The sequence below is a fragment of the Rhinolophus ferrumequinum genome, chromosome 12 (assembly GCF_004115265.2).
Source record: "Rhinolophus ferrumequinum isolate MPI-CBG mRhiFer1 chromosome 12, mRhiFer1_v1.p, whole genome shotgun sequence".
In the NCBI taxonomy this organism is placed as follows: domain Eukaryota; kingdom Metazoa; phylum Chordata; class Mammalia; order Chiroptera; family Rhinolophidae; genus Rhinolophus; species Rhinolophus ferrumequinum.
In genome coordinates this window covers 36,523,928-36,550,360 of record NC_046295.1, presented here as the reverse complement: position 1 = coordinate 36,550,360, position 26,433 = coordinate 36,523,928, and the positions used below count along the sequence as shown (strand labels likewise).

Below are 26,433 nucleotides of genomic sequence, written 5' to 3'. Positions count from 1 at the left end.
ATAATTTCTTGAGCCTCTATGTGCCAGGTACTGAGTTAAGCACTTTATTTGCTTTATCTCATTTAATTTTCCTGATGGCCTTAGGACATGTGCACATTTTACAGGTGAGGTCGCTGAAGCACATGATAACTAAGTCATCTGCCTTAGTAACTAACAGCAAAGATAGGTGGCACTGACAAAATGCTCCTCCCTTTACTTTTTCATTTTTCATAAGGAGGAAGATTCCAGACTGAAAGAAATTAGCAGCAACCACTTACTGGGGGTTCGTCGGTTCCAAGTCTCCAATATGTTGAATTACACAGTTTTTTTATTTCCTCAGGACCCTCTATATCATAATCTTTGGGATAAGCGTCTCTGTCACGGTGCCTGAAGAAAAAAATTAAGAAACTGTCAGGAGATAAATCTTATTTATCATGTATTGCATTTAAATTTTTAAAATTACAATGAAATTTTACTATATTTGTGACATTATGTTAATGATAGATTTGCTGAATTTGTGACACCTTTTTTCCATCTCTTTTTGAGTCATGCTGAGGCTACTTCCTAAAAACAACTTGGACATGCGATAAAACTAAGATCACAGAAACCATACATACCAAGCACAGCAATTATTCAGTGACTCCCATGAAGTGAATCTTATTTAATAATGTAGGTTAGTTACCAAAAGTAAATTCTAAAATAAGACATGGTAATATCTTAGAAAGGCAACTTGCCATTTTAGACATTTTTTCTACTATGAATTTTAATTGTATTTTTTTTCAAAATGAGAGCTACAATATTTACTCATATGAATTTATAACATGACCTCCTCCTTCTAAAGAGGGTCTACAGGAAACTGACAATTAAACATAAGCTAGGGGGAAAAAAACGGTTTTTAAAACACATAGATGGGAGAGGAAAAAAATATTCCAAACATCTTGAGTGAAAGACTGGTTAGAAATAATAATAAAGGAGGGACTTGGGGACAGGGGAAGGAAAAGGAGGTGAAGTAACATGCATCAGAAGTAGCTATTTTCATAAAACTTTCTTGGGTGAAATAAAGGAAGCTAAACCCAACCGCCCCCCAGAAGGGGCCTTGCTATCAAGGGCGACGGGGCTAGGATTGTATAAGGGACCCTGAGATACCCAAGAATTCAGCTATCCATCCATCCCTTCATTTGTTCCTTCATTCAGCCTGTATTTTTAAAACTTTTTTAAAAATTTATTTTAAGTGTATTTTTCCAGGACCCATCAGCTCCAAGTGAAGTAGGTGTTTCAATCAAGTTGTGGAGGGCGCAGCTCAGAGTGGCCCAGGCGTGGACTGAACCGGCAACCTTGTTAAGAGCACCATGCTCTAACCAACCGAGCTAACCGGCTGCCCCAACAGCATGTGTTTTTGAGTACCTGTTATATGCCAGGCATTTTACTAGGCGCAGGGGATGCAATGGCGAGCAAGCCTGATGCAGTCCCTGCCCTCAGTTGTTCACAGTGTGGCAAGAAGACACAGAAAATTAAACAAGGAAAATATACAATGTGCTGAGTGTGGTCACAGGGCTATGGAAGCAGAACAGCATCCACTCTACCTGGATGGGGCACCCAGCATCCAAGCTAGGAGGTCCTTGAGGACCTGACCCCTCACCACTTCATCTCAGCCCCTGCACTGCATTCGATGACCACCTTGCCTCCGCACCTCTGAGAACACAGCAGACAGGAGCCCAGGGAGGAGCGGCAGAGCTCCAGTGTGTGAGTCCTCTTGCCTGCCTCACATCTGAGCATTAAAGTGTAAAATAACTAAACGCATTTTGGTACCATACCAGCATTTTTTGAGACCCTGACAGGAAGCTCTCTCTTAAGTCCTTAGCGGGGATATTGAACAACATCAAGAGCGTGGAGTGAGTAAGGCCATGGGTTTGAGTCACTGCCAAGCCAGGTCTTAGCTGTGTGACCTTAGGCAAGCTATTTAACCTTTGTGTGCTTCCATGTTCACATGTGTAAAATGAGGACAAAAATAATACCAATACCTTTTAAGATTTTTAAAGGAATTAAAATGAAAAAAATAAAGGCAGAAGGTCCTTCAAATACCGTAAAGCACCATAATCATCTATGTACAGTGAATACTAACTGGACTTCAAAAAATTCCAGTATACAAGAATTGAAACTTAATTTTTCTATAATTTAACTTAAGGTTTCTCCAAACTCTCATTTTCCAGGTGGAAAACCTTAATCTTGGTCAATGCTGGATTCCTTCCAGCTGTAAAAGATTTGTGTGGTGCCACAATGCCAAGAATCCATCTTTGTTGTCATTGTCTTTCCTTGGCGGCATCTGTGGTTTTCCATGATGGATCCGTGCAGATCTCTGCTACGCTCTCCTGGTGCCGCCAGCCACACAGATGCTTGTGTAGACTGGAACTGTGCCACCAAAAATCCTTCTTGTGTCCCTCTCCATCCAGGTCCCTGGAAACCCTGACGCTGTTCCTAGACTGTTTGGCCCACCAAGAAGACACGTATTTCATATCCCCAACCATACTGGGATTGGGGGACACAGCAGTCCCGACCTTCAACAGCTCCACAGGCACGAGTCTAGAAATAGAGGGCTAGGTAGTGATAGGTCCCATCTGCTCCAGCATTTCCTTAGTCTTAATTCAAATTTGGGATCCAGGACAAATCCACACCTTCTCAACTTCTCTGGCCTCCTCCATCTTCAGTCCATGAACTCTTTATCTACTATGAAGCAAGGTAGCCCCGCTTTTCATCTATTCTTCCAAATCTATGGTTCATCCTAAGGTCCAAGCTTTTGAAACCCAAAGTCAAGAGTCTGGCTCTTGTTGCCTGCTAGGTCATTCTTCCCTGAGGCCATAAAACCAGAATAGCTCCCTAGGAACATAGGAATGAAGACGAAAAACACCAGTTAACATTTCAATGTATTATCCCCAGGGCCCATCTCTGTATTGGACACCATAGGCCCAGGGCCCAGGGCTTGTGATGCTCTTAGGGGTCCAGAGAATGTTTTAATTATTCTTTAAATCAGAAAAAGAAGAATATAATCCAGCTAGGATTGTATCCATCTTCATACCAACACATTCATAAGCTATCATTTTTAATTTTTTTAAAGGTGGGAGGAGCCCATGAGGGCAAAGATAATTAGTGCCCGTGAGAGTGGGAAGGCAGCTCTGACTATCCCACCATATATTTTAAGTTGTATTATAACTAGATTATTACAAAAGACATAGCTAAGTTCCTTTTCTTATAGCAATCTGAGATAGTAGCCAAAAGCCCAGCATTGAAAACATGAATCTCTAACGAAAGTGTTTCTTTGGGGGACTGAGCTAATGCAATTGGCATTCCCTAATGCCAGCAGGCTGCCCACAAATGATGTGCCCACAGTCTGCAGGCTCTGAAAGATACACAGCTGAAGATCTGTTTCTACTTCCAAGAGGCTGCCAGCCTTGCAAAGAGAAATATACATGTTTAAAAATGATAAAATATATAAAGTAATATAGAAAATATAAAAAAATTATTACATACTAAGTATATTTTTGTATTTTTAAATATAGCATATTTATTGTATACTAAATGTATATTTACTATACCTATAAAAATATAGTAAAAATGATTAGGGTATTATAAAGGAAATGAGTAACCTAATTAATTCCATGACTTGGTATTACGTCAGGTGAACATTGGCTTGTGCTTCAATTTGCCCAGGATGAACTGAAAATCATATATATGCTGAGGAAAGGAATAAATCAATGAATTGAGCGTCTCAAGTGAAAAGTGACATATAAATGCAAAATATTGTTATGTGTAATAATAGTCTATCTACAAATGCTTTAGTTGGGTATTTTTAAATACTTCATCAATATGAATTAAGCCTTTCAGCATCTTTGTGAGATAAAAATAATCAAAGTATAATAAATACATACTTTATATAGCCTTGGTCTCCTTGCTACCTGCATTTATTTAAGATCATGTAACTTGCCATGACTTGTCCTTTACTGCAATAAAAAAAATTTAGGAGGAAAAAAATGAAACGTAATAAAATAAAATTTACAATGTCTCTGGGACAATAACTTTCAAACTTTTTTAGCACAGCCCCCACCCACCCCACCCAGATGCAACATTTTTAGTTGTTGCATCTGGGTGGGGTGGGTTGTTACTGGCATCTAGTGGGTAAAGGCCAATGACGCTGCTTATATCCTACAATGCACAGGACAGCTCTCACAACAAAGAAATATTTGACCTAAAATGTCAATAGAGCTGAGGTTAAGAAAGCTCTAGAGAACGGTTGCATACCAGACTCTTAGATCAGTGGTTCCCAAACTTAAGAGTTGAATGCAGCAGCAAAACTTTCCCTCACAATCTGTAGAACCAACATAAAACTGACAACTTTTTGTCTTCACGGGATCATTAAAAATAACCATCTATCGCCTTTAATAAGAAAACCTCTAACACTAATGATAAGTAAAAATAATCTGATTCCTTGAAAGGGAACACATTTGTCTATACAAAAAATTTGCTACATGTCTTTACAGCTTGTACATCATCTTGGATTAGCAAAAAGGTCATCAATGATCAGTAATGGACGAGTCTACAGATTGGCTTCTGCAGATATTAATTTGCCCAGACATGAATTTGACAGCAGCTGGTCAGCAGTCAGTTCAAGGCCAAAGCAGCTTGAAGACAGGTATTCCATACTGCTGACTGAAGGAACTGCTGGGTCTTCGATGCCAGGCATTCAGGTGCCGGCTGACATTTTTGCCGGGAGGAGGAGGGCCCATAGGGCTTCCTGCCAGCAGGGCCAGAATCTTCCTTAACAAGCAGCCTTGCTTCTGCTGACAGCCTTGCTCTATCAAGCCCAGAGCAGACTGATTTGGGTATATCTTTATATGATAGATCTTTATGGAAGACATCCTAAATTATAAGAGATGAAACTTTCTTTCCCTACTGTGGTAGAAATAGTATGAGTACAAATAGAATGGGGTAAGGGCTTGACAGGACAGGATCAGAGCTGTCAACTGTAGAAAAAGGAGCTGGGAATCATGATCCTGTTCTCAAAAATGCTACTTAGACTGATGTAAAGAAGGTCAAGTTCAATGAATCTAGTAGGCCAAAGACGGTTCGCGCAGGTCCCATGCTGGGCCAATGCCCAACGTATTCAGTTGGTATACAACTTCCCACCATCATCTGAACCCTCTAGATCCTGTTCTTCCTGTCTCCTCAGGCCTAACGTAGTCCCAATTCATGTCTTGTCAACCTCTTGACAACACTTGTCAACCCTTATGGGTCCGTGTCTGGGGTCCTTTGGGAGCTTGAGTTTCCTACCATAAGAAGTTGGATGATTCCACATCAAACCAGATCTGTAAGCCCCCTTTGAATATATACATACAAATCGTCAAGTGAGTTGCAGGGCTGAAGAAACTCGAGTCCGGAGCGGAGGCAAGTTGGGGGGTTGCAAAGAAACCAATATCACTGCTCTGCCTGTCACATTGTTTTATAATTACCCGTTAATGAATCTGCCTTCTCATTAGACTAAGAGCTTCTTAGACACAGGGCTTATTTTTTATTCATCTTTGTGATTTCAGTGCCTAGCATAGTCTAACACACTGTAAATGCTCATTGATCTTAAATGACTGATTGAATGAATGCTCTTACATTTTGTTTCTGTCATCCTAATATAAATGCTGAGACCAACAGCTTTCAAATGTGTCCATAAAAATAAAGAGTATCCCCGCTCACTCTGCAAAAGCACACATAAATAGGACTAATTGTGCATATAGAGATGCTAGTCCTTTGCAGCCAAAGCTTGTCCCAGGAGGAATTATAAATCTACTTGCTGAATGGGAAAACTCTCAACATACATATGCATAACACTGATTGCAAAGGGAGTTTGAATCTGAGCAATATCTAACATGAGAACAATGAAAATCTGAGCTGAATTCTAGCTTCTGGTTAGTTGATGAGAGACACATTTTCTCTGCGAATTTCAAAGATGTTAAAAATGTTTAGTTAAGTTGCCAGATGGCAGAATATATTAATTTTAAATTTTAGAATTATTAATGTAATTCACAACTACTCTTTCAGCCATTACATCTTCTGACGTAAATCTAACCCAAATGAGAAGAGCAAGATACCTTTGCTATTAAGTTTTATAATCATCTGCTATCTAGGACTTTAAAAGAAAATAACCCTCAAGAGTCCGCTATGTCTCCTGACACATTAGAGCACAAAACCAATAAAATCAAAGTCTGCAAAGAAACATTTGGCAATCTTCTTTAAAGATTTCATAGACAAATGATTTACATGATAAGGTAGTGTTATTTGGTGACACATTCATCAAACTGACAAATGAAGACTTTTAGACGCACTTGCAGAATTATAAGAAAAATCCTATGTCCTTGGGAGATATTGTGACATTTCAGAGTTATGAAGACAGACTTTGTTTTTCAATGTGTCTCATGCTGTATGTGATTTGTGCATCTATAACCATGAAACCACAGAATATAAAGCCTAAACTGCACTCAAAAGAAAAACCATTTGATGGAGGCAGATAAGTGAAGTCATTTTCTTCACTCAACATATATTAAGTGGCAGGTAACTAAGACCAATTGTTATTGTGAATATTCTTTATAAAAAAATCTTCAAAAACAGGAGGCCCTACGGAAGATATTGGGAGGAAACAAAAAGAATTCTGCACTCGGAGGTTTTACCTATCTTAACAGTTTAAACATGAAATAAATGTTGTCAGTCTGATTAACTGCTGAGCACATGACTGTGAAAACAACTAAAGGGACATGTATTAAATAGAGTGACACTATAATTGATTATCCCACCTGGGACATTTTTGGAGAGAAATGAGGTACTAAGTACTCTGGGAGCGGTGAAAACCAGGACTGTCCTCGTCAAACCAGGATAAGAATTTTCTCACCCTATCTTCAGACAACTGGATCTTAATTATCTTCAAATCCTATGATACTTCTTAGGGGTTCTTTGATCCTCTCCTCCAGAAATAGCGTATATTGACTGATTAAAGACATTCTGGGTGGTGGAAGAGTAGGGCTAAAGAGAGTCAGGGTTTGGAGGAGCCCGAAAGGGACTGTAGGAGAAAGGCTCTTTCCTTTCTTTCTGGCCACAGCCAACAGATGAGCAAGATGGACGCTTAGAAACAAGTACATCCAAGAGCTATGGAGGAAGAAGCAGTCCAATGTAATGTGCTTTCTTCTCAGGGTGCACTGCTTGCAGTACCGCCAGCTTTCTGCGCTTCACAGGGATCCCCCCCGCCACACACACACACACACACACACACACACACACACCCCAACTGGCCCAATAAAGCATGCAGGCTTGGATACAAGGCCAAGCAAGGTTATGACATATATTGGATTCGTGTGCTCGGCGGTAGCTGCAAAGGCCCAGTTCCTAAACGTGCGACCTATGGCAAGCCTGTCCATCACAGCGTTAATCAGCTAAAGTTTGCTCAAAGCCTTCAGTCTTTTGCTGAGGAGTGAGCTGGACACCACTGTGTGCCTCTGAGAGTCCTGAATTCTTACTGCGTTGGTGAAGATTCCACATACAAATTCTTTGAGGTTATCCTCATTGATCCATTCCATAAAGCTGTCAGACGGAATACTAATACCCAGTGGATCACCAGACCAGTCCACACTCACAGGGAGATGCAAGGGCTGATATCTTTAGGCTTCAAGGGCCATGGCCTTGAAGCACCACAAGTTCCATCGTATTAGTGGGGGTTCTTGCTGTGCAGCTTGGAAAAGGTGCAATATTCTCCAGCTCCACCATTACCACTAACACGAATAATGTTGGTAATATTCTTACCTAATAAACAATTAAGCACAGTTACATCTGCTTAAAAGTATTCTTTAATTTATGTGTCTATTAAAACTAGTTGTCTGCATATTGTTTCATGAATGCATTGTCAAATTAGGAAAGTTAAAGTGCAACAGTATTTGAAGACTATACGTGTAAGTGATGGTATACCTTGTTTCTCATAAGATAAACACTTTTGTCCTTGCTTTATCTTATTAGGGAGTTTATATGTCAGTGTTTAAAATGCTGTTTTGTATAACAGGTGTAAAATAAATTCTGTGAAGGAGAAATAGAGTTTTTTTAAGCTAAATTTATTGGGGTGACATTGGTTAATAAGATTATGTAAGTTTCAAGTGTACAATTCTATAATACATCATCTGTGTATTGCATTGTGTGTTCACCATTCAAAGTCAAGTCTCTGTCACCATATATTTGACCCTCTTTACAATTTTCTACCTCCTCCATTCCCTTCCGGTAACCACAATACTGTTGTCTGTGTTTATGAGATTTTTGGTTTGTTGTTTTATTTGTTCATTTGTTGCTTTCTGTTTTATATCTAACATATGAGTGAAATCATATGGTGCTTTTTTTTTTTTAGTCTGATTTGTTTTGCTTACAAGATATGGTACATATATACACTGGAATACTACTCAGCCATAGGAAAATATGAAATATTGCCATTTGCAACAACATGCATGGATCTTGAAAGTCAGAGTTTTTAAAGTATATTACATACTAGTACTTACTGTAGTTCCAAGAATACCTTGACAGTATATCAGGCATGAGTTGCATGAAGACCAGTGTGGCCCCTCCAAAACAAAAAGCAAACACCTAATTACCTGTGCTAGCTCCTATTTCTATAGTTTTAATATTACTGGCTTAAATAATTTGAATTAATTACTCTAGAATAACATCAAAATATTATGTAATGAGAGTTTAAGGCCCATTTTAATGCACACTTCTGTGAATATATGAGCAATAGCACATTAAGTAGATAATACAAGTTTCTTTGGTTTCAAAGCAATTCGTTTCATTCACATTAGAAACGAACAAGCCTTTCTTCATGAATAGAATTTAGAGTTAAAATAGTCTTCCATTCTGAACATAGCTACACAAATCAGTATTTTCTCCTTTTCTTCTTAGAAATCACTCAAAAACAGCAAAGGAAAAGGAAGAATTATAAGCAAACTAAATTTTTGGCAAAATCAGACGTTATAATCCCCAGATTACATCATATGCAAGGGCTACCATAAGCAGCCAAGATCCAGTTGAAGACAACTGGAAGAAGATGAGATGAGAGGCAGGAGCAGGAAATCTCAGTAATGAGATTGCCCAGAGTTGGGAACTCTCACAATGCCAACCAAATTACATTTCTGTGAATATGCACATAACTCTTCCACTGAATACAATGGAAAAATGCTAATATATATATATATTTAATTCCAACACATTAGAAGTATTTAAGAGCTGAAAATTCATTGGAAATTTCCAGGCCAATTTGTGGATGAAAGCCTGTAACCAATGTCAGTAGAACTTCAAACACCCAATCTGCTGGTTCCCTCAGGATATTTGCTAACTGCTGTACAGGGGCAATGGCTTCAGGGTTAGGGAGACAAAAGTCTCATCTTAGAGTCCACCTAGGAGGGGAATTTCACAAGAAAGTCTTCCATAAGTGATACACATTGTGCTCCCTAACTAATACTATCTCGCCTGCTTTCCTGGGCATGCAAGAGGTTAAAATTCTCAGCTCCTATATAGTTAGTGAGGCCTTTTGGTTTGACAAGGACAATCCTGGTTTTCACTACTCCCATTGTACTTAGTATCTCATTTCTCTCTGATTCTGGCCAATAAAATAAATATGAGCAGAAATGATATGTGCTATTTCTGGGCTAAAACAGTAAAAGCTTCTGTACAATTCTCATACCAAAGCAACTGACAACTTTCTAGATGATGGAGCCGCAATCAACCTGAGTCCAGGAGTATCTATGTGGAGATACATAGATATCAGAAACCTATAGCAGACTTTGTGTGAGCAGGAAATAAAACTTTATGTGTTAAGCCACTGGGATTTTTTAGAGCCGTTTGTTATCACGGACTACACCTAGCCTATTCTAACACAGAAATTAGTACCAGAAGTAGGGTAGGTGCCATTGTAATCAAATCTAAAATATATGGCGTTGGCTAAAGGCCAGGCAGAATAGGAAACTGGAAACTGATATTACAGGCAGGAAAGTCCAGACATTTGATAGTCACAGGTGAAGAGTCAAATCATGTACCTAGTGAGATTGGGAAAGAGATTGGAAAACAATTTGTTAGTTCTGTGTGTGAACTTCTATTGACAATTGTTTTTGCCGAGGTATTTAAAAAAGGGAGAGAGAAAAAATTCAGGAAATTGGCTGGTTTACAAGAAGATAAAAGGAAATGAGAGATTCCAGAAATTTGGATCCTTGAAATGTTAGAAGATCCAACAACCTTTGGATCTCAAACAGTAAGAGAGTAAGAGAGAGTTTTTTGAGACAGAGTTCCATTTAAGCTCAGGCTTGCAGCAAGGTTCACCCTATTGATAGACTCTCCCAGTGAATTAAATTGCATTGGAACAAATATCAGCTTAAGAAGCTGGCCAAACAGAAATTCCCAGGGTTTCTGATTTCTGTAGCTACACCAGTCTCAAAGTGATATTCAAAATGTTATGAGAAGAAAAAGTAAAGAAATACATCAAGTCTGAGAACTTTGTCTAGAAAGAATGGAGAGTGAGGTTACTAGCAGTTGGAACTTACTGGATTCAAACAAATCAAAAACTTACTAAATTTTTAACAACTGTACTTCCAAACAAGCCAAGAGTTTGCATTTTAAAATCCTTTATCTGTTCAATATTTAAAATATCTTTGACCCCAAACTTCTGGGAACAGGGAATGAACTCAGAAAGGTGAACAACCTACAAAAGAGTATACAAGTATTCTTAACACCACTGTAGGTGTGGTCAAGTAGAATAATAGAAAATATCACATATGGGCAGAGCCAAGAGCCACAGAGAGAAATGGGAAAGGGAAGCTGCTGCCAGAAAGCAGAATCAAAGTCTAATCAAAGAACATTCCTGACACCAGTATAGGGCTCCCTAACAATGCCTGCCTGATAGGATTTAAGAATGCTTGTGGACAAATGACAGTCCTATCACTTCCATCCTTCCTCTTTCTGAGCGGGACTACTTACAGCAGTTATCTTGTCCCACCACAGTCCCACCTGTCTCACCATTGTACCATACATTAAGTAGATGGACAGGAAGGGGGCAAATAATTTATTTTGTTACTTTGTAGGTTTTTGAACCAAGTAGAGCTATAGCTAGATTTAGCAGAGAGACTAAAGCATAACACGTGGAGATCTTGGACCTTTGACTTGTGACTAGATGTAATCTGGGTCATTTTCCTTGGATAAATGGGTGAACATAGCCTGCACATGGGAAGAGTGAGACCAGCCTAAAGGATACAATTTCAAGTGCACATAAAACTTTCATAAAAATTAAGAAAAAATACTTGGATCTTAAAAGATGTAACTAACAACACAATTCAATAAAACTAGAAATCCATAACACATTTTTTAAGAGATCTGTCTTCAATCTGGAAATGTTTAAACATTTTATCAAACAAGTACTGAACCAAAGATCAATTCAAAGTTAAATTGCTGAATTTCTCAAAAATTCCAAATAGAAATATCACTTATAAAAATCATTAGGATATAGCCAAAGCAGTACCCAGAGAAAAATTCAAAGCTTTAAGTACTTACAGCAATAAATATGAAAAAATAAAAAAATGAAGTATCTAATTCAAAAACAGAAAAGGAACAAGCAAGTTGGAAGAAATCAGAATCATAGAATAATTCAAGATAAAAGCAGAATGAAATGAGCTAGAAAACAATAAATGAGTAAGTAAACAAATAGACAAACTTTATCTAAAAAATTAAGGAAAAGGGCACCAGGAGATACAAAAAAAAAAAAAATAGAGGGGTATACCAACCATTCAATGGGATATTATTAGGCAACTAAAATAAATGAAGTACAGAGAGATCCAAGATGGCAGAGTAATTAAACACTGTGCTTGCCTCCTTCCATGAACACATTAAAATTACAACTACATTATAGAACAATCAACCTGGTGAACCATCTGAAGTCTGGCTGCAGAAGTTTTATAACTAAGGATATAAAGAAGAAGCCATGCCGCGACTGGTAGGAGGGGCAGAGACACGAAACGGGTTAGCCCCAAACCTCCATGTGGCAGTTGAGAACTGGGAGGGATACCTTGGCCACAGAGGTTCCCCCGAAAGGAGTGAGAGACCCCAGCCCCACACCAGCCTTCCTAGCCCAGAGTACTGGTGCCAAGAAGCGTCCACACATCTGGCTGTGAAAAGCAGTAAGGATTCCAACCATCTGGGTGGGATGAAAGGCTGTGGGAAACCCAGAAGTCCTCTTAAACGGCCCTCGAACAGACTATCTCACACCCAGGCACTCATCCTGGGCTCGGGCAGAGGGACGCTGACTCAGGAGGCATTGGAGGCATATGGGGCGTGGGGTGGGCAGACTGAGGTGTATGGCTTTCGGGCAGGGCTGGAAGATAGTCGCCATTTTCCCTGTATGGGGGTGCTCCTCCTGTGCAGCCAGCAGGAGGGCGCCTCCCCGCCCTACAGGCCAAATCTGAATATGATTGGTTGGATGAGCTCCACTGCTACACCCTGCTGATTCACTGGAACTGCACCCTACCCAACTCCCCCAACACTGGAGGCACTCTCTGATGATGAGCAAGCCCCACCATCATTGCACCATTTCTTGGAAAACTATGGGAGTCCCCAGGCCCCAGTTGGGCAGCAATTGGTCTCAATGTGCTCTGAGACTTTTACTAAGTAGCTCCAGGATCAGCACTGGCACCAAACCAGAGCCTGCATTAACCTGGTGACCACAACTTCCCACTCTAGTGACTCTGTGACACCCTGCCTCACCCAACTCGCGTATCTCATGAGACTTTATCAGTGGCTGAACTTTAAGGGAGCCAGCAGGTGGCAGCAGGCCTGGGTATCCTGGCTTTTTGCAGAGCTACCCCAGGCCTGGTGCTGATGGTAGCTGTCCTCGGTTCACGGTGTGTCCTCTCCTACATGCCTCCAACTTCAGCACAGGCAGCAAACAACCACAGATAGCTTTTTAGCTTCTACAAGGCAGTCCCCAGCTAGTCACAGGCAGTGGGTGACCTAGACCTGTACTGGAGCCCCTCCCAAGAGGCACCAGAACCAACACATGCCACAACAGAGCACTGACCAATTAGCCCTAAAAGCAATACACGAAAGGCAGTCTCAACAGGCACCAAAGCCCACTGGGTTGAAACCCACTCAGAGGGATAAGTCCCCTCAAGCAGCCCATAAGCTGTGGAGGTGGCCAAACCCCACAGCCAATCAGCCTGAGGGCCAATCCCACTCACTGACATGCTAATAGCAATCAAGGCTCAAATCTAACAGGAGGGCACACACAACCCACACAAGGGACACTCCTGGAGCACCTCGAGCAGGTGACTAGAGAGACTGTGCCAGGGCCTCACAAGGCACCTACTACATAAGGCCACCCAGCCAAGACTGGAAGACATAGCAAATCTACCTAATACATAGAAACAAACACAGAGAGGCAGCCAAAATGAGAAAACAAAGAAATACATCCCAAGTGAAAGAATAGGAGAAAACTCCAGAAAAATACCTAAACGAAATGGAAGCAAGCAAATTACCCGAGACAGAGTTGAAAACACCAGTTATAAGGATGCTCAAGGAACTTAGGGAGAACTTCAAAAGAGAGATACCATGCATAAAAAAGGACATAGAGACCATAAAAAAGAACCAGTCAGAAGTGAAGAATACAATAACTGAAGTAAAGAATACACTGAAAGGAATCACCAGCAGACTAGATGAAGCAAAGGATTGAGTCAGAGATGTGGAAGACAAGGTAGCAGAAAACACCCAATCAGAACAGCAAAAAGATAAAAGAATCCAAAATGAGTATAGTTTAAGAGAACTCTGGGACAACATCAAGCATAAGAACATTCACATCATAGGGGTACCAGAAGAAGAAAAGAGAAAGCAAGGGATTAAGAACTTACTTGAAAAAATAATGATGGAAAACTTTCCTAACCTGGCAAAGGAAATAGACATACAAATCCAGGAAGTGCAGAGAGTCCCAAACAAGATGAACCAAACAGGCCCACACAAGACACATTATAATTAAAATGGCAAAGGTTACATATGAAGAGAGAAACCTAAAAGCAGCAAGAGGAAGGCAACTAGTAACTCATAAGGGAGCCCCATAAGATTGTCAGCTGCTTTGTCAACAGAAACTTTGCAGGCCAGAAGGGATTGGCACAAAATATTCAATGTGATGAAAAGCAAGGACCTACATCAAGAGTACCATACCAAGCCAGGCTATCATTTAAAATCAAAGAACAGACAAAGAGCTACCCAGACAAGAAAAACTAAAGGAGTTCATCATCACCAAACCAGTATTACAAGGGATGTTAGAGGGACTTTTTTAAGACAGGAAAAAAATCAAAATTATGAATAATAAAATGGCAATAGATACATATCTATCAGGAATTACTTTAAATATAAATGGATTAAATGCTCCAATCCAAAGATATAGGAGAGCTGAATGGATAAGAAAACAAGATTCTGCCTACCAGAGACTCACTTCAGATTGAAAGAGACACAAAGACAGAAAGTAAAAAGATAAAAAATGTCATTTCATGAAAATGGAAACAAAACAAAAAGCTGTGGTAACAATACTTATCCCAGACAAAATAGACTTTAAAACAAAGGCTATAACAAGAGACAAAGAAGGACCTAGTAATTCCACTTCTGGGTATTTATCTGAGAAAAGCCAAAACACTACTTTGAGAGGACATGTACATCCATATGTTCACTGTAGCACAGTTTACAATGGCCCAGATATGGAAGCAGCCTGGGTGTCTATTGATGGAAGAATGGATAAAGAGGAGGTGGTACTTATATACAATGGAATATTGCTTGGCCATGAAAGGGAATGGGTTCTTGCCATCCGTGGCAATATGGATGGACATGGAAGGTACTGTGCTGAGTGGAGTGTAAGACAGAGAAAGACAGATGCAATGAGATTTCACTTATATGTGGAATCTAAAGAATAAAATAAACAAAATGGAGACACACTCATAGATACAGAGAACATTTTGATAGTTGCTAGATGGGAAGGAGGTTGGGGTGTGGGTGAAAAGAGGGATAGGATTAAGTGGTACAAATTTGTTGTTACAAAGTAGTTATGGGAACGTAGGATATAGCATACACAGCATAAGGAATAAAGTAATATTGTAAAACTATATACGGTGTCAGTGTGGTACTAGATTTGTTGGGGTGATTGATGGGAGGCAGTTGAGGAGCAGGGTGAAAAAGGTGAAGGGACTAAGAAGTACAAAGTCATAGTTACAAAATCGTCATGGGGATGTAAAGTACAGCATATAAATTTAGTCAATTATATGGTAATAATTATGTATAGTGCCAGGTGGGTACTAGACTAGCCAGGGGGATCGCTTCTTAAATCATATAAATGTCTAACCACTATGCTGTACGCTTGAAATTAATATAAATTAATATTAAATGTCAATTATAATTGAAACATTTTAAAGGGGTGGAAAAGGTGAAGGAGAATAAGAGATCCAAATTTCCAGGCATAAAACAAATAAGTCATGGGAAGTAATGTACAGCATGAGGAATATAGTCAGTAATACTGTGATAGCATGGTACAATGTCATATGGTTGCTGGATTTATGATGTTGATCATCTCTTTAGGTATATAAATGTTGAATAACTATGGTGTACCCCTGAAACTAATATAATATTGTATGTTAGCTATATTTTTAATAAAAATCTTAAAAATAAAAAAATTAAAAAACAAATGAATGAATAAATAATAAGGTACTCATACATGTTACAATATGGATGAACCTTACATTATGTCAAGTAAAAGAAGCCAGTCACATAGGACTATATATTACATCATTCTATTCATATGAAATACCCAGTGTAGACAAATCTATAGAGATAGAAAATAGATTAGTGGTTGTCTAGGGCTTTAAGGCTGGGGGAATTTAGGGGCAACAGCTAAAGGGAGCAGCATTTCTTTTGAAATTAATGAAAATGTCCTAAAATTGATTGTGTTGATGGGTGTATAACTCTGTGAGTCTACTAAAATTGAATACTAAAGTTGAATTACACACTTTAAAAGGGTGATTTATATGCTATGTGAATTATATCTTAATAAAGTTGATAAAAGAGGATCTAACCATCAAACTATTGAATATCAACTATAATTAAATATTATATACACATATATAAATATGTGGTCATGGGATGTAAAGTACATCATAGGGAATACAGTCAATGGTATTGCAAAAGCTGTATACGATGTCAGAGGGGCAGTAGATTGGGGGGTTATCACTTTGTGAGGGGTGTAAATGTCTAACTATTACATAGCTTTGCATACCTGAAACTAATTAAAAAAAGAAAAACACTACATTCCTTAATTCTACACAAATACATTTGGAAAGCTAGAAAACATACATACTTTCTAAGAAAAACAACAGAACAAATTTGTCTTCAATAAAGATAAAAGTCTAAAAAGATAATTTCCAAAAAGAAATAAAATTGTGAAAGAAAAAAGTGTCACCCCCACCCTCCCCCCAAAAAAATAAATAAATAAATAAAACCAATACGAGACTCAGATGGTTTTATTGTGGGAGGAAATTTCTTATTTGTTCCTGAATATCTAACAGGACATTTGACAGGCCTTGATGTGTTCACTTGTCAGAGATACACAGGCATGGATGGGGGCAATAAGACCTATAGTGGATCGCATTATTTTCACTACCCTCACTTTAATATAAGTGCAAACCAACCAGAGGTAGCCTTTCCAAATTATTTATATTTATTGTTAGGAGTCTTTAACATACAAAAAAGTCCAATAAAAAACATGCAATCTACCTAGATTAAATTTTTCTAATAATTCACATAATATATCTAATGCCATTTATTTATTGCAAAGAATTTAGTTTCGGTTTGTAGAAAGTGTTAGGAAGAATATTTTGAAATTAAAATACATGAATGACTTGTCAAAAATGCCCACACAGATTTCCAAACTTTCTGAAAAAATGATAGTAATGCCCTCCGTTAAAAACTAACTAATGTGACATCTCCTCCATGTGAATCCTAGCAGCTAAAACAACATCCTCTAGAAAACTTACCCTGGTCCAACAGGCCTAAGTGCTCCTCTTGGATGTTCCCAGAGCAGCTGCTCACCGTAATCCCAGCAAGTCGTATCACAGTGCATTGTAACTGCTCAGTTAGCCTTCCCTGCTCCTGTCTTGCCGCCATCTTGACCTCCTAAAGGCAGGGAAGATGTCTTGCTCACTGTCAAATCCCAGACTCAGCAGAGTGTTTGCAACAGAGCAATGGTTCAATAAATATGTATTGTTTTTGAAAAATGCTATTAAAAAAGAGTTCTTTTTTTAGAAGGAACATATTTTTAAGTGTTTTTTTTTTGTTTTTTTTTTGTTTGTTTTTTTACATAAATTCAATTAATGTTTCTGGCTCCTGGCTGAGCATCACAGTGTTTTTCCAAGCATTTAAAAACTTGTGATAAGTCATTCATATATTTTCATTTCAAAATGTTCTTCCTAACATGTTCTATAAAAGGAGAATAAATTCTTTGCAATAAATAAACAATATTATATTACTTCCATTTTTTTGAACTGGGAACAATCTGGGGATATAACCTTGTAAACAAAGAAACAAAATTTTTCTGCCAATTAGTTATTTTTGTTAATGCATCAAAACTCAGTTAAATCAAAATAAAGAAAATACACGGTGTGACTAATAACAATTAAAATGAATTTGTATTTTAAATGAAATAAAGGAAACAGTAATAAAAGATTAGTATCTATTAAATATAGTAACACAATAGTAAAGTTTCTTCAGAACTAACTTGTCCAAAGCACCACAAAGATCTGTTCACCTAATCTATACACAAGATTTCTGGTTTTTGTTCATTACATCTAAAGCCTATTTTTTAAAACTCCATTGGGTTGATACTGGTTTGGGGTTGGGGGGAACGTAGTTTAAAATCAAAATAATAGCACTGTAGGAAATCCCCAATATATTAATGGGTTGTATTCTAAACTTTTGCTCTCAAATTGGGTCTTTGGAATTTGTCATTTATTCTCCACGACAGTAGCTATTTAGCTATAGAGTAGATATTGTAGCGATCTCTAGGATAGGATGGAATGTAGTAGATAACTTAGTAGATAACTACAGGATTGCCAGCCCAGCACTTCTTTCTTCTGCATGACCCACCTTGCCCCTGGCCATTGGAGAGCTACCATATTTCCATCTAAACTTGCCCAGTCAGATGAACCCAAACAGACACTTGGCCCAGGAATGGATATCTGAACTGATTTTTAGATTCAGAACTGAATCTACCTTAAAACCAACCTTTGTTTGTGGGATGAAGATGTAAAGTATAAATTCCAGAATTGCAGCAGCCATGTTCCCCGTAGTTTTCAACGATACGATGAAGTAAACACACAAAGAGGAGGAGAGAGGAAATGGAAGCAAGACCTGATTGCATTTGCATCCCTTGTTCCAGGTGTTTCTAAAGCTGAGCTGCGTCTCTACCCTTCTTATCTGGTTATCAACCATTCTATGAACATCATGAGCTAATTCATTCTCTTGATTTTCTGGCCAGTGTAAGCTGAGTATCTGTCATTTGCAATCAAACAACTGACCAGTACATACAGAAAATGGTACCAATGGGGTGGCTTCCCAAGCAAACTCAGAGTTTATCTAACAATACTAGTTCAAGTGCTATTAAACATCCTGAGCCTGGGTATCAAAGTGTTCATAGACTGAACCTCTCCTTAGCAAAATGTCACTAAGCCCCACATTCTTCTTACCTCCTCTCTCACTCCCCATGTCTTTAACTCAGAAGGGATCATCAGTGAGGTAAGAGAAAGAAAGCTTGGAGAAAAAGCACCTCTGACTGTCTGTGAAGGAAAGAATACAGCAGAATTATGATGATAAGGGGGCTCTGGTGGCTCCTGTGGCCCTGGTGGGAAATGGTCCCAAGGGAAGGGGTGACTCAGGAAGAGGTACCTGTCTACAGCAATCCAAGTGCACCCACACAGGGAAATCCCTGTCCTGTAATACTACGCCTTACCAGTGTTCACCTTGCAAGCAAAATTGGTTTATTTGGGCCAATGCCAGTTAATTGGAGCAAAACCTCCTACAAAGGTCAAGGCCCAACAATTCTATAACCGTAAGTTTTCAGAAAAAGAATTTGATTGGAACTTCATAAGACAATAAAATTGAAAGAAAATTGTAGTCACGGCGAAAGGATGCACAGTCTCCTGGACTTCATTTTGAAAAACAGAAAACAAGGTGCTTCCGCCAAAAAAAATTACTACATTCAAAAGCATTTTGGGGAATGTGCGTGTGCTGAGGAATAAGAATGTAAGACTAGATTAAAAATACCCATGGCGTGGGATCTACCATTCTAGAACACAGACAGAAAGAAAGGGTGGCTAAACCAAATGAATGTGAATAGCATCATCCTTTTTATCCAACATAAACTAGCAATTAAAAAGATATTTTAGAAAGACTCATAATAAACCATGAAGAGTGACTCAGACACTGAAAGAGATGAAGTGTTGTGTCTAAATTCTGATCATTTAGAGAATGCTTGCTTCAAGGGAAAGATGTAGAAAATGATATTAATTATCTAAAAGTAATTTTCTTTTAGAAAATAATACATATTCATTATGGAAAATGTAGAAGTGGCAAATAGAAAATCAGAAAATTACAAAGAATCCATAAATCTACCGTTCAGCAGTAAATATTTTGTTACATGGTGAATGTCCTTTCAGTCTCTTTTCAATGCATATAGACATATTTTTTAACAAAAGAATCCATTACACATGCCTTTTTTTTTTGCTCCCTTATAGTGAGATTATATTTTTAAATATTAATCTTTGTACTTTTCTTTGTACTCTTTAAAATAACATTTGCTTTAATAAATCAGAGGCATCCACATTTGCCTTGGGAAGATTTAAGACTGTTGTGCTAGGACTATGAAGAAAAATAAAGTGTTGCTGATTAACTTCTGACTAACAAAATAGAGTTTTTGAGTGCTGAGGGAGATATTTTTTCTTGAAAGTCAAGCATTGTTGAAAAATAGAAAGGTTTAAGTATCTTAAGCTTCTATTAACAGTAAGACCCAGAAATTCCCAAACACAGGACAGATAGGATGATCTTTAAATTGATATTTTTACAGTAGATCACTTTAGAAAATGAAAGAAGTACTTGTAATAAATCTCTGGCCATGGGAGCTAACCTATCCTGGGCAAACCACGACATATGCACACCCTCTCTGGAGAGCATTTCATGGGAAAGGAGCTGAGTGTCAGGGGGCCAGCAGCAGGGCTGACACCTGGAGGGATGGAGGTGCACCTACCACAGTGGCGGTAGTGTGACAGCCTAAGTCAGGGGCTGAGGAAGGACAAGCCTGACAAGGGGATGTGACAGCAAAAGCCAAAGTGGAACTGAGTCTGTAAGCAGAGACATCAGGTCCTCAACAAACCAAGGGGATTAGTCACAAAATCACCAGCAGCAGGCACAGAAGTTGAATAATGGATGAGGTGAGTTAGAAAAAGGACCCACACATAGATCCGGGGGTCTCACTTCCCCCCCACGCCCACCAAAATATCTCATAAACTCAGACTCTCGTACACACACAGATGCCAGTGGGAGAAGTAGAGGGTGGAGGAGGAAGGACTCGGAAAGAATGGGCACTGGTCTGAAAGAGGCTATTTTAATATAACTCAAAGAGACAGAGATACCCTTTAATTGGCATGTTTGAATTTTTCTCTAGTAACCAACAGTTAAAAAGCCACGAGGATCAGTTTCAGAAAATAAATTTTATATATGTGTCTCAGTTGTGTGCAGATTTCTAATTCTGTTACCCACTAGACAGTGACTATATGACCATGTCATTTTTCTACTATTACATCATCTCAAATGGTCACATGAAGTTATAATTTAGATGTTTTTTAAAGTATGAGTTAAGAAATAAAAATATCTCTTTAAGGGGTAAATATCCTCTGTCCTATATTAATTAAAAATCTCCTTAGTACCTGTCAGTCCCTGGTAAGTCATGCACAACCACTAGGAAAACTACAAGCTCCCATTTAAAATGTGTTACCATTCTAATTGCAAGTCTAATACGTTATCCTCTCTAAACTCACTTAACAGCAGTGACCCAAACATGTTTTCATGTCATTCTTTTGCATCAGGATTATGGCTGTGAAAATCAGCTCTGGTTTTATTATGGATTCATGCTATCCTATAGTCTTTTACCTTGGGGACTTTCTAAGTTATAAAAGGGCCCCATCCTGCAGTACCTTTTGGGTTTCTGTGTATGTTCTTTCTACCCAGTCATTTGCTCATTTCTTTGATAAACATCAATTGAGCATCTACTGTGTTCTTACCCTTACCTTGAGGCTTGCTCTTCTCACGTCTCATTATTGACCAAAAAAGCCTCTTTAGGGGCGGCCCGATGGCTCAGTTGGTTAGAGCGCGAGCTCTGGACAATAGGGTTGCCACTACGATTCCCACATGGGCCAATGGGCTGTGCCCACCACAACTAGATTGAAGACCAGGAGCAGCTGCTGAGCTGCGGGAGGGGTGGCCGGATAGCTCAGTTGGTTAGAGCGCGAGCTTTCAACAACAAGGTTGCCGGTTCAATTCCCGCATGGGATGGTGGGCTGCACCCCCTGCAACTAATGATTGAAAATGGCGACTGGACTTGGAGCTGAGCTGCACCCTCCACAACTAGAATGAAGGACAACGACTTGGAGCTGATGGGCCCTGGAGAAACACACTGTTCCCCAATATTCCCCAATTTAAAAAAAAAAGCCTCTTTAAAGTCTCTTTTCTCCCCTCTCCAAATCCTATGCTGTGTACAAGGAAACCATATAACCAAACCTACTTAAAATGTGCACAAAATAAGAGTTAATGAGATTCTGATTGAGGGCTTGAGGGCCTGAATTGTTAAATGTAGGACAGACAGAGGTTTGATGGAAGGAAAAACCTTTATGGGTTTCAACAAAGAGGCAGGCTACAGTACGCGGTTACTAAAGGGCTTTCTTGTTTTCTTTGCCTCTTGTAGCCTGGTTTTTGAGCATGTTTTACAGATGTGAGGAGATGGGGCTGCTGGCTAGAGAAGCACTACATAACTCCAGCTTGGTCCTTAATGATGTAAAGGACTCTAAATACTTCCAGGTTAGTCCCTGAGAAAGTTGCTGATTAAATACAAGAAGAATGATACAGCAAATTAGAAAATACATCTCTATTTTCTATTTAAGTACGCTAATGATATCCTGGTGCCATGAACCAGGTTCTCCTCTGAATGTGGACTACCTTAAATACATGAGAACAACATGTTCAAACCATACAGTGGGGTTTAAGTCTGAAGAGTGTCACAGAAAGCTCTTTATTTCTCCTGCCCAAATTATTTTCTGTAAAAGTCTTTAAAACTATGAAGTTCCCTACCCCACAACAAATCACCATATTTTACATTTTATTTTTCTCCCTTTTTTCCTTTTCTCTGTCTGTTTTCTTTCTGTTATGGGGTGGTGTAGGGAGAGTATAAAATGCGCAGGCTCTTTAATTTAGGGCTTTGGCAGGAGAGAAAATAATTGAAATTGCAAATACATAAAATTAACCTGAGCCCTTAAAACTCTGTCACCATGAAGACCAAAGCATGAACTAGCTCCATAAAGATTCAAATGAATTTTTTTTTTTTTGCTTTAAATTATCATCACTTATTACTGGATATTGATTTGGCCAATGAAGAAATGAGTATAAATAAATAAATAAATAAATAAATAAATAAATAAGAACTAGCCTCCCACCAGACAATTTATTAATTAGGGTTAGGGTTAGGGTTAAGGCAAATATAGTTGTTCTGGTTCTTAGTATTCCATTATTCCAGCGAGTGGGAAGAAACCACAAGAGAAAATTTTCCCTCAACTCAGAATTTCTGATGGAATCATCTGATGATATAGCTCCACAAATGCTACAGAAATCAATAGAGAAAGATAATCTCTAGAAAAGGCCTCTCTCCCTCAGAAGTATCAAGGTGTGATGTAGGTGATATGGTTCTCTATCCACCACTCAAGCTGCAGGGAAGAGATGGCTACTACGCAACGTCTTATCTCAGTAATGGGCCAGAGATACCTCTAACAACCATTCTGGATATATCACTTTATAATGTCTATTATATACAATTGTTTTAAATATGTGTAGTAAGGGCAAACAGACTTGTATTATATACTACATAAACAAAAACACAGGAATCATCCAAATGCTTAAACTATGCAAGCAGAGGTAACTCAGAATTTCTCCCAGTCACCAATTCTATTTTGCAAACTCACAGGTGTAGTCACTTAACTGATCAAATACTCAGTAGAGAGGCCACCCAAATAGCGTATTATATGAGGTGTGAGCAAATGTTTGCTTTAGCAAAGAGCATGACACACAAATGTTAGTTGGATTGAATTTATTTCTTCCTGCTCCCAAACCTTCTTTCTAAAACCTACAGCATGAGAATTTTCTCCATTTCCAGCAGTGGCCAGAACGACTTCCAGTGTTACACCGCCCTTCTTCCCCATGAAGTTCCTCAACTCCTTCTCATTTGTTCCTCTGTGGTTTTGCTATTGATATCTACAACGTTCACAGGCAACTTTTCAAAGCAATGAAGAAAAAAGCAGAAGCACTATCCACATGAAAAAGATCTTTATTTTTAACAATAATTTCTAGGAATGATTTAGATTATGACCTAAGTCTTTTTGGAGTAGCAGACTCATGGAAGAGCTAAGTGTTTTGCTTGAGGGCCCGTGATGAGGCTAAAAGAGGATTTTGTTTCCCAATGTAGCTTTCGATTTCAAATCTATATAACCACTGACACAGAATTCAAAATAGGCAGTCAGTTTCAGGGATGAAAAGTGAAAGTAAGGGAGTAGGCTAGTGGGAAACCAAGGAGTAGGCTGCAGAAAGTTTGTAAGACAGAAACTGCAGGACTCACATACATTACACTAATGAATGGGATCAAGAAGGGCTTAACCTTAGCACTAGAGTCAAAATCATTCATCTTCTTTCAAAGGCAAAAGTATAAAGGAGACAAGATTTGAGACTTCTCCTTTCTCTCTTTCTTCCCTCTTCCCTAGAATATTCCAAACACTGTAAAAGTAATTATTGTCAACAGTATAGCCAGCAAAATTGAGCCAAAGGACAGAATCCTAATTGCCCTAAAAGTTCCCATTTTCCTTCCAGTTATATGTCATGGTTTTGCTATTGGTTGCCACAATATTTAATAAAACAAGAGAATCTCTAAGTGAATTCCCAACTCAAGGACTACGGTAGAGGAAGTAAAGCAAATGCCTCCTGGGCCCAGGCAAGTACCTGTATGAGAGAACACTCATATTGAGTCGCCAGCGCTCAACTCTAGTACATTCGTAGTTGCCAAGAACAAAATCCTGTTGCCAGACCTTTTAACTTTTCAAGGGAAAAAAACAAAACAAAACAAAAAAAATCCCAGAATCCTGGATTTTTATGTGTAATCTCCTGATTTTATGTGTAGGTAATAATTTTTTTTAAAAAAGTGAGAATACTGCATACCAAACTGTTGGCATTACCCAGTGGGAAATACCAGTTTGCAATCTTTGGCTAGAAGACTCCTAGTAGCCTAGGGGATATTTACGGACATGTTTCAAATCATTCAATGTGTCTCACTGCCTCCAAGAAATGGCAGTTCTGGAGGCCACCCTCTGCAAACATCTCCCTTGTGCTGTGCCTCTGGCCTCCTGATGGACCCTGCCTTTTATGAGTAAGTACTTGTCTCAGAAACATGATTTCCAGGCCTCTGCAAACATCCTCCAGAACATTCTGCTGGTGGCTGCAGCAGGTCTCAGGTGTGTGCTGAGGAGCTATTCTTGGAGAGGTCTCTTGTGTCCTCCTCTTTCCCCAACCCGCACTCCTACCTTCTCCACGTCTCCTTTGAAGAGTTGCTTCCCTTTCTTTTCTCTCCCTCCTCTCCTCTCTCAGTTCCCTCTCGTCTCATCTTTTTCTTTCTCACCTCTCCCTTCTTTCTCTGCTCTTTCCTCTATTCTCATTCTCATCTGTTTCTTTTCTCCTCTCCACTCTTGCATCTCTCTGTTACTCTCCTGTCCCCTCGTCCCCACCCTTTCCCTTTTCCCTCTCCCAGAACCAGGGAACGGGAAACTTTGGAAAGCTCGCTCACCAGGAATACACCAACACCGGCTTCGAGTATTTCTTGTGATGGGAGCGGAGGGTCAGGGAGCCTTTGCGCTCCAGCAAGTCGGTGGGTCCGAGCTCAAACCGGTATTGCCTACTGCTGCACACGTCCTGGCAGAAGCTGTTAGAGGTCTCCATGGCCGCCCTCGAGGTACACATCTCAGAGGATTTCCCTCTGCACCTATCCCGCCCGGCGCCAAGGTCGACCAAGATTCGGCGTCTCTCATCTCCCAAGCAACCTGGGGCGGGGTCAATGGAGGGGCAGCTCTCTTAAACGTAATAGCCTTGGTTTCCTAGACAGAGTGGTTGCTGATTCAAAGAAAACTACATTTCCCAGAATGCAATGAGGGGAGCGTCCGGGCTACTGGAAAGTGGGAGAGAGAGCTGCGTCTTGGGACCCGCCCACCAGCCTAATTCCGGAGTGGTTGGCAGGAGTGAAGGGGGAGATGCGGGTCAGTTAAGTGTTAACGGTACCTGATCCCGGAGAGGGGTCTGCTCCCGCTGTCAGTGCGGAAGTTCTTTCAACCATCCATCATCTGTTGCCACCACACCTTCTGCTTACATGGTTGACTGAAAGAGAGCAAGAGAACACCCCTCAAACCTTAAAATATGTCATTTCTATATAGCTTTTCTAACTGAGAAAGAGGAAGAGCTGAATCATTCAACAAATCAGCTAAAAAGTCCGAGGATGAGGTCTGGCTGGTCCCAGTTTCAGCTGCTCTCTCTCAATCTTTCTAATAAGAATGAGTTTATTCCTCTTGAAAACGAAGGAGGGGACGGGGCTGTGGAGGCGAAGTGGACACAAGAATCGAAGGGCCCTTCAGATTCTAGGTACAGGCTAGGGCTCCAGGACACTCAGCTCCCTCAGACTTGCCAAGTTCTAATCATTTAAACATTTGCTACTTGGGGACAACACAAATTCATCACATTATTGCGTTGTGAGTTATATGTGAGAAGGATATTTCAAAAAAGATGATCTATGGCATTGCCTTTAAGAAATCATCAGTTAGCTGTCTTACAGACAGAAAGTGTTTATTTCGTTTTTTATTTTTCCAAGTAAAAATTATGTAGCACGTCAGAATTCTTCTCCCCAACCTCAGTTGAACACCTGAAGGGCATTAACGGTCTTGATCACGGCCATCCCTCCTGCCTGGCACAGTGCGCTGAGTACAGGGCATCGTTTCAAAGTGTTGCATGAGCGAATGAATGAATGTTGCATTT

At 39.4% G+C, this 26,433-nt stretch overlaps 1 protein-coding gene and 1 pseudogene across 1 annotated transcript in view; one reads left to right on the top strand and one right to left on the bottom strand.

Moving 5' to 3' along the window:
- The window catches only part of CFAP95 (cilia and flagella associated protein 95), a 68,084-nt gene extending 42,585 nt beyond the window's left edge, over window positions 1-25,499 (bottom strand). The window contains exons 1-2 of the mRNA XM_033123514.1: window positions 25,199-25,499; window positions 258-366 (exon numbers count right to left, since the gene is read on the bottom strand). Of these exons, the coding sequence (XP_032979405.1) occupies window positions 258-366; window positions 25,199-25,371 (282 nt within the window). The 5' untranslated portion in view covers window positions 25,372-25,499. The remainder of the gene's footprint in view (window positions 1-257; window positions 367-25,198) is intronic.
- LOC117032020 (60S ribosomal protein L15-like) lies at window positions 4,500-7,782 on the top strand (annotated as a pseudogene).
- Window positions 25,500-26,433: the final 934 nt, after the last annotated feature.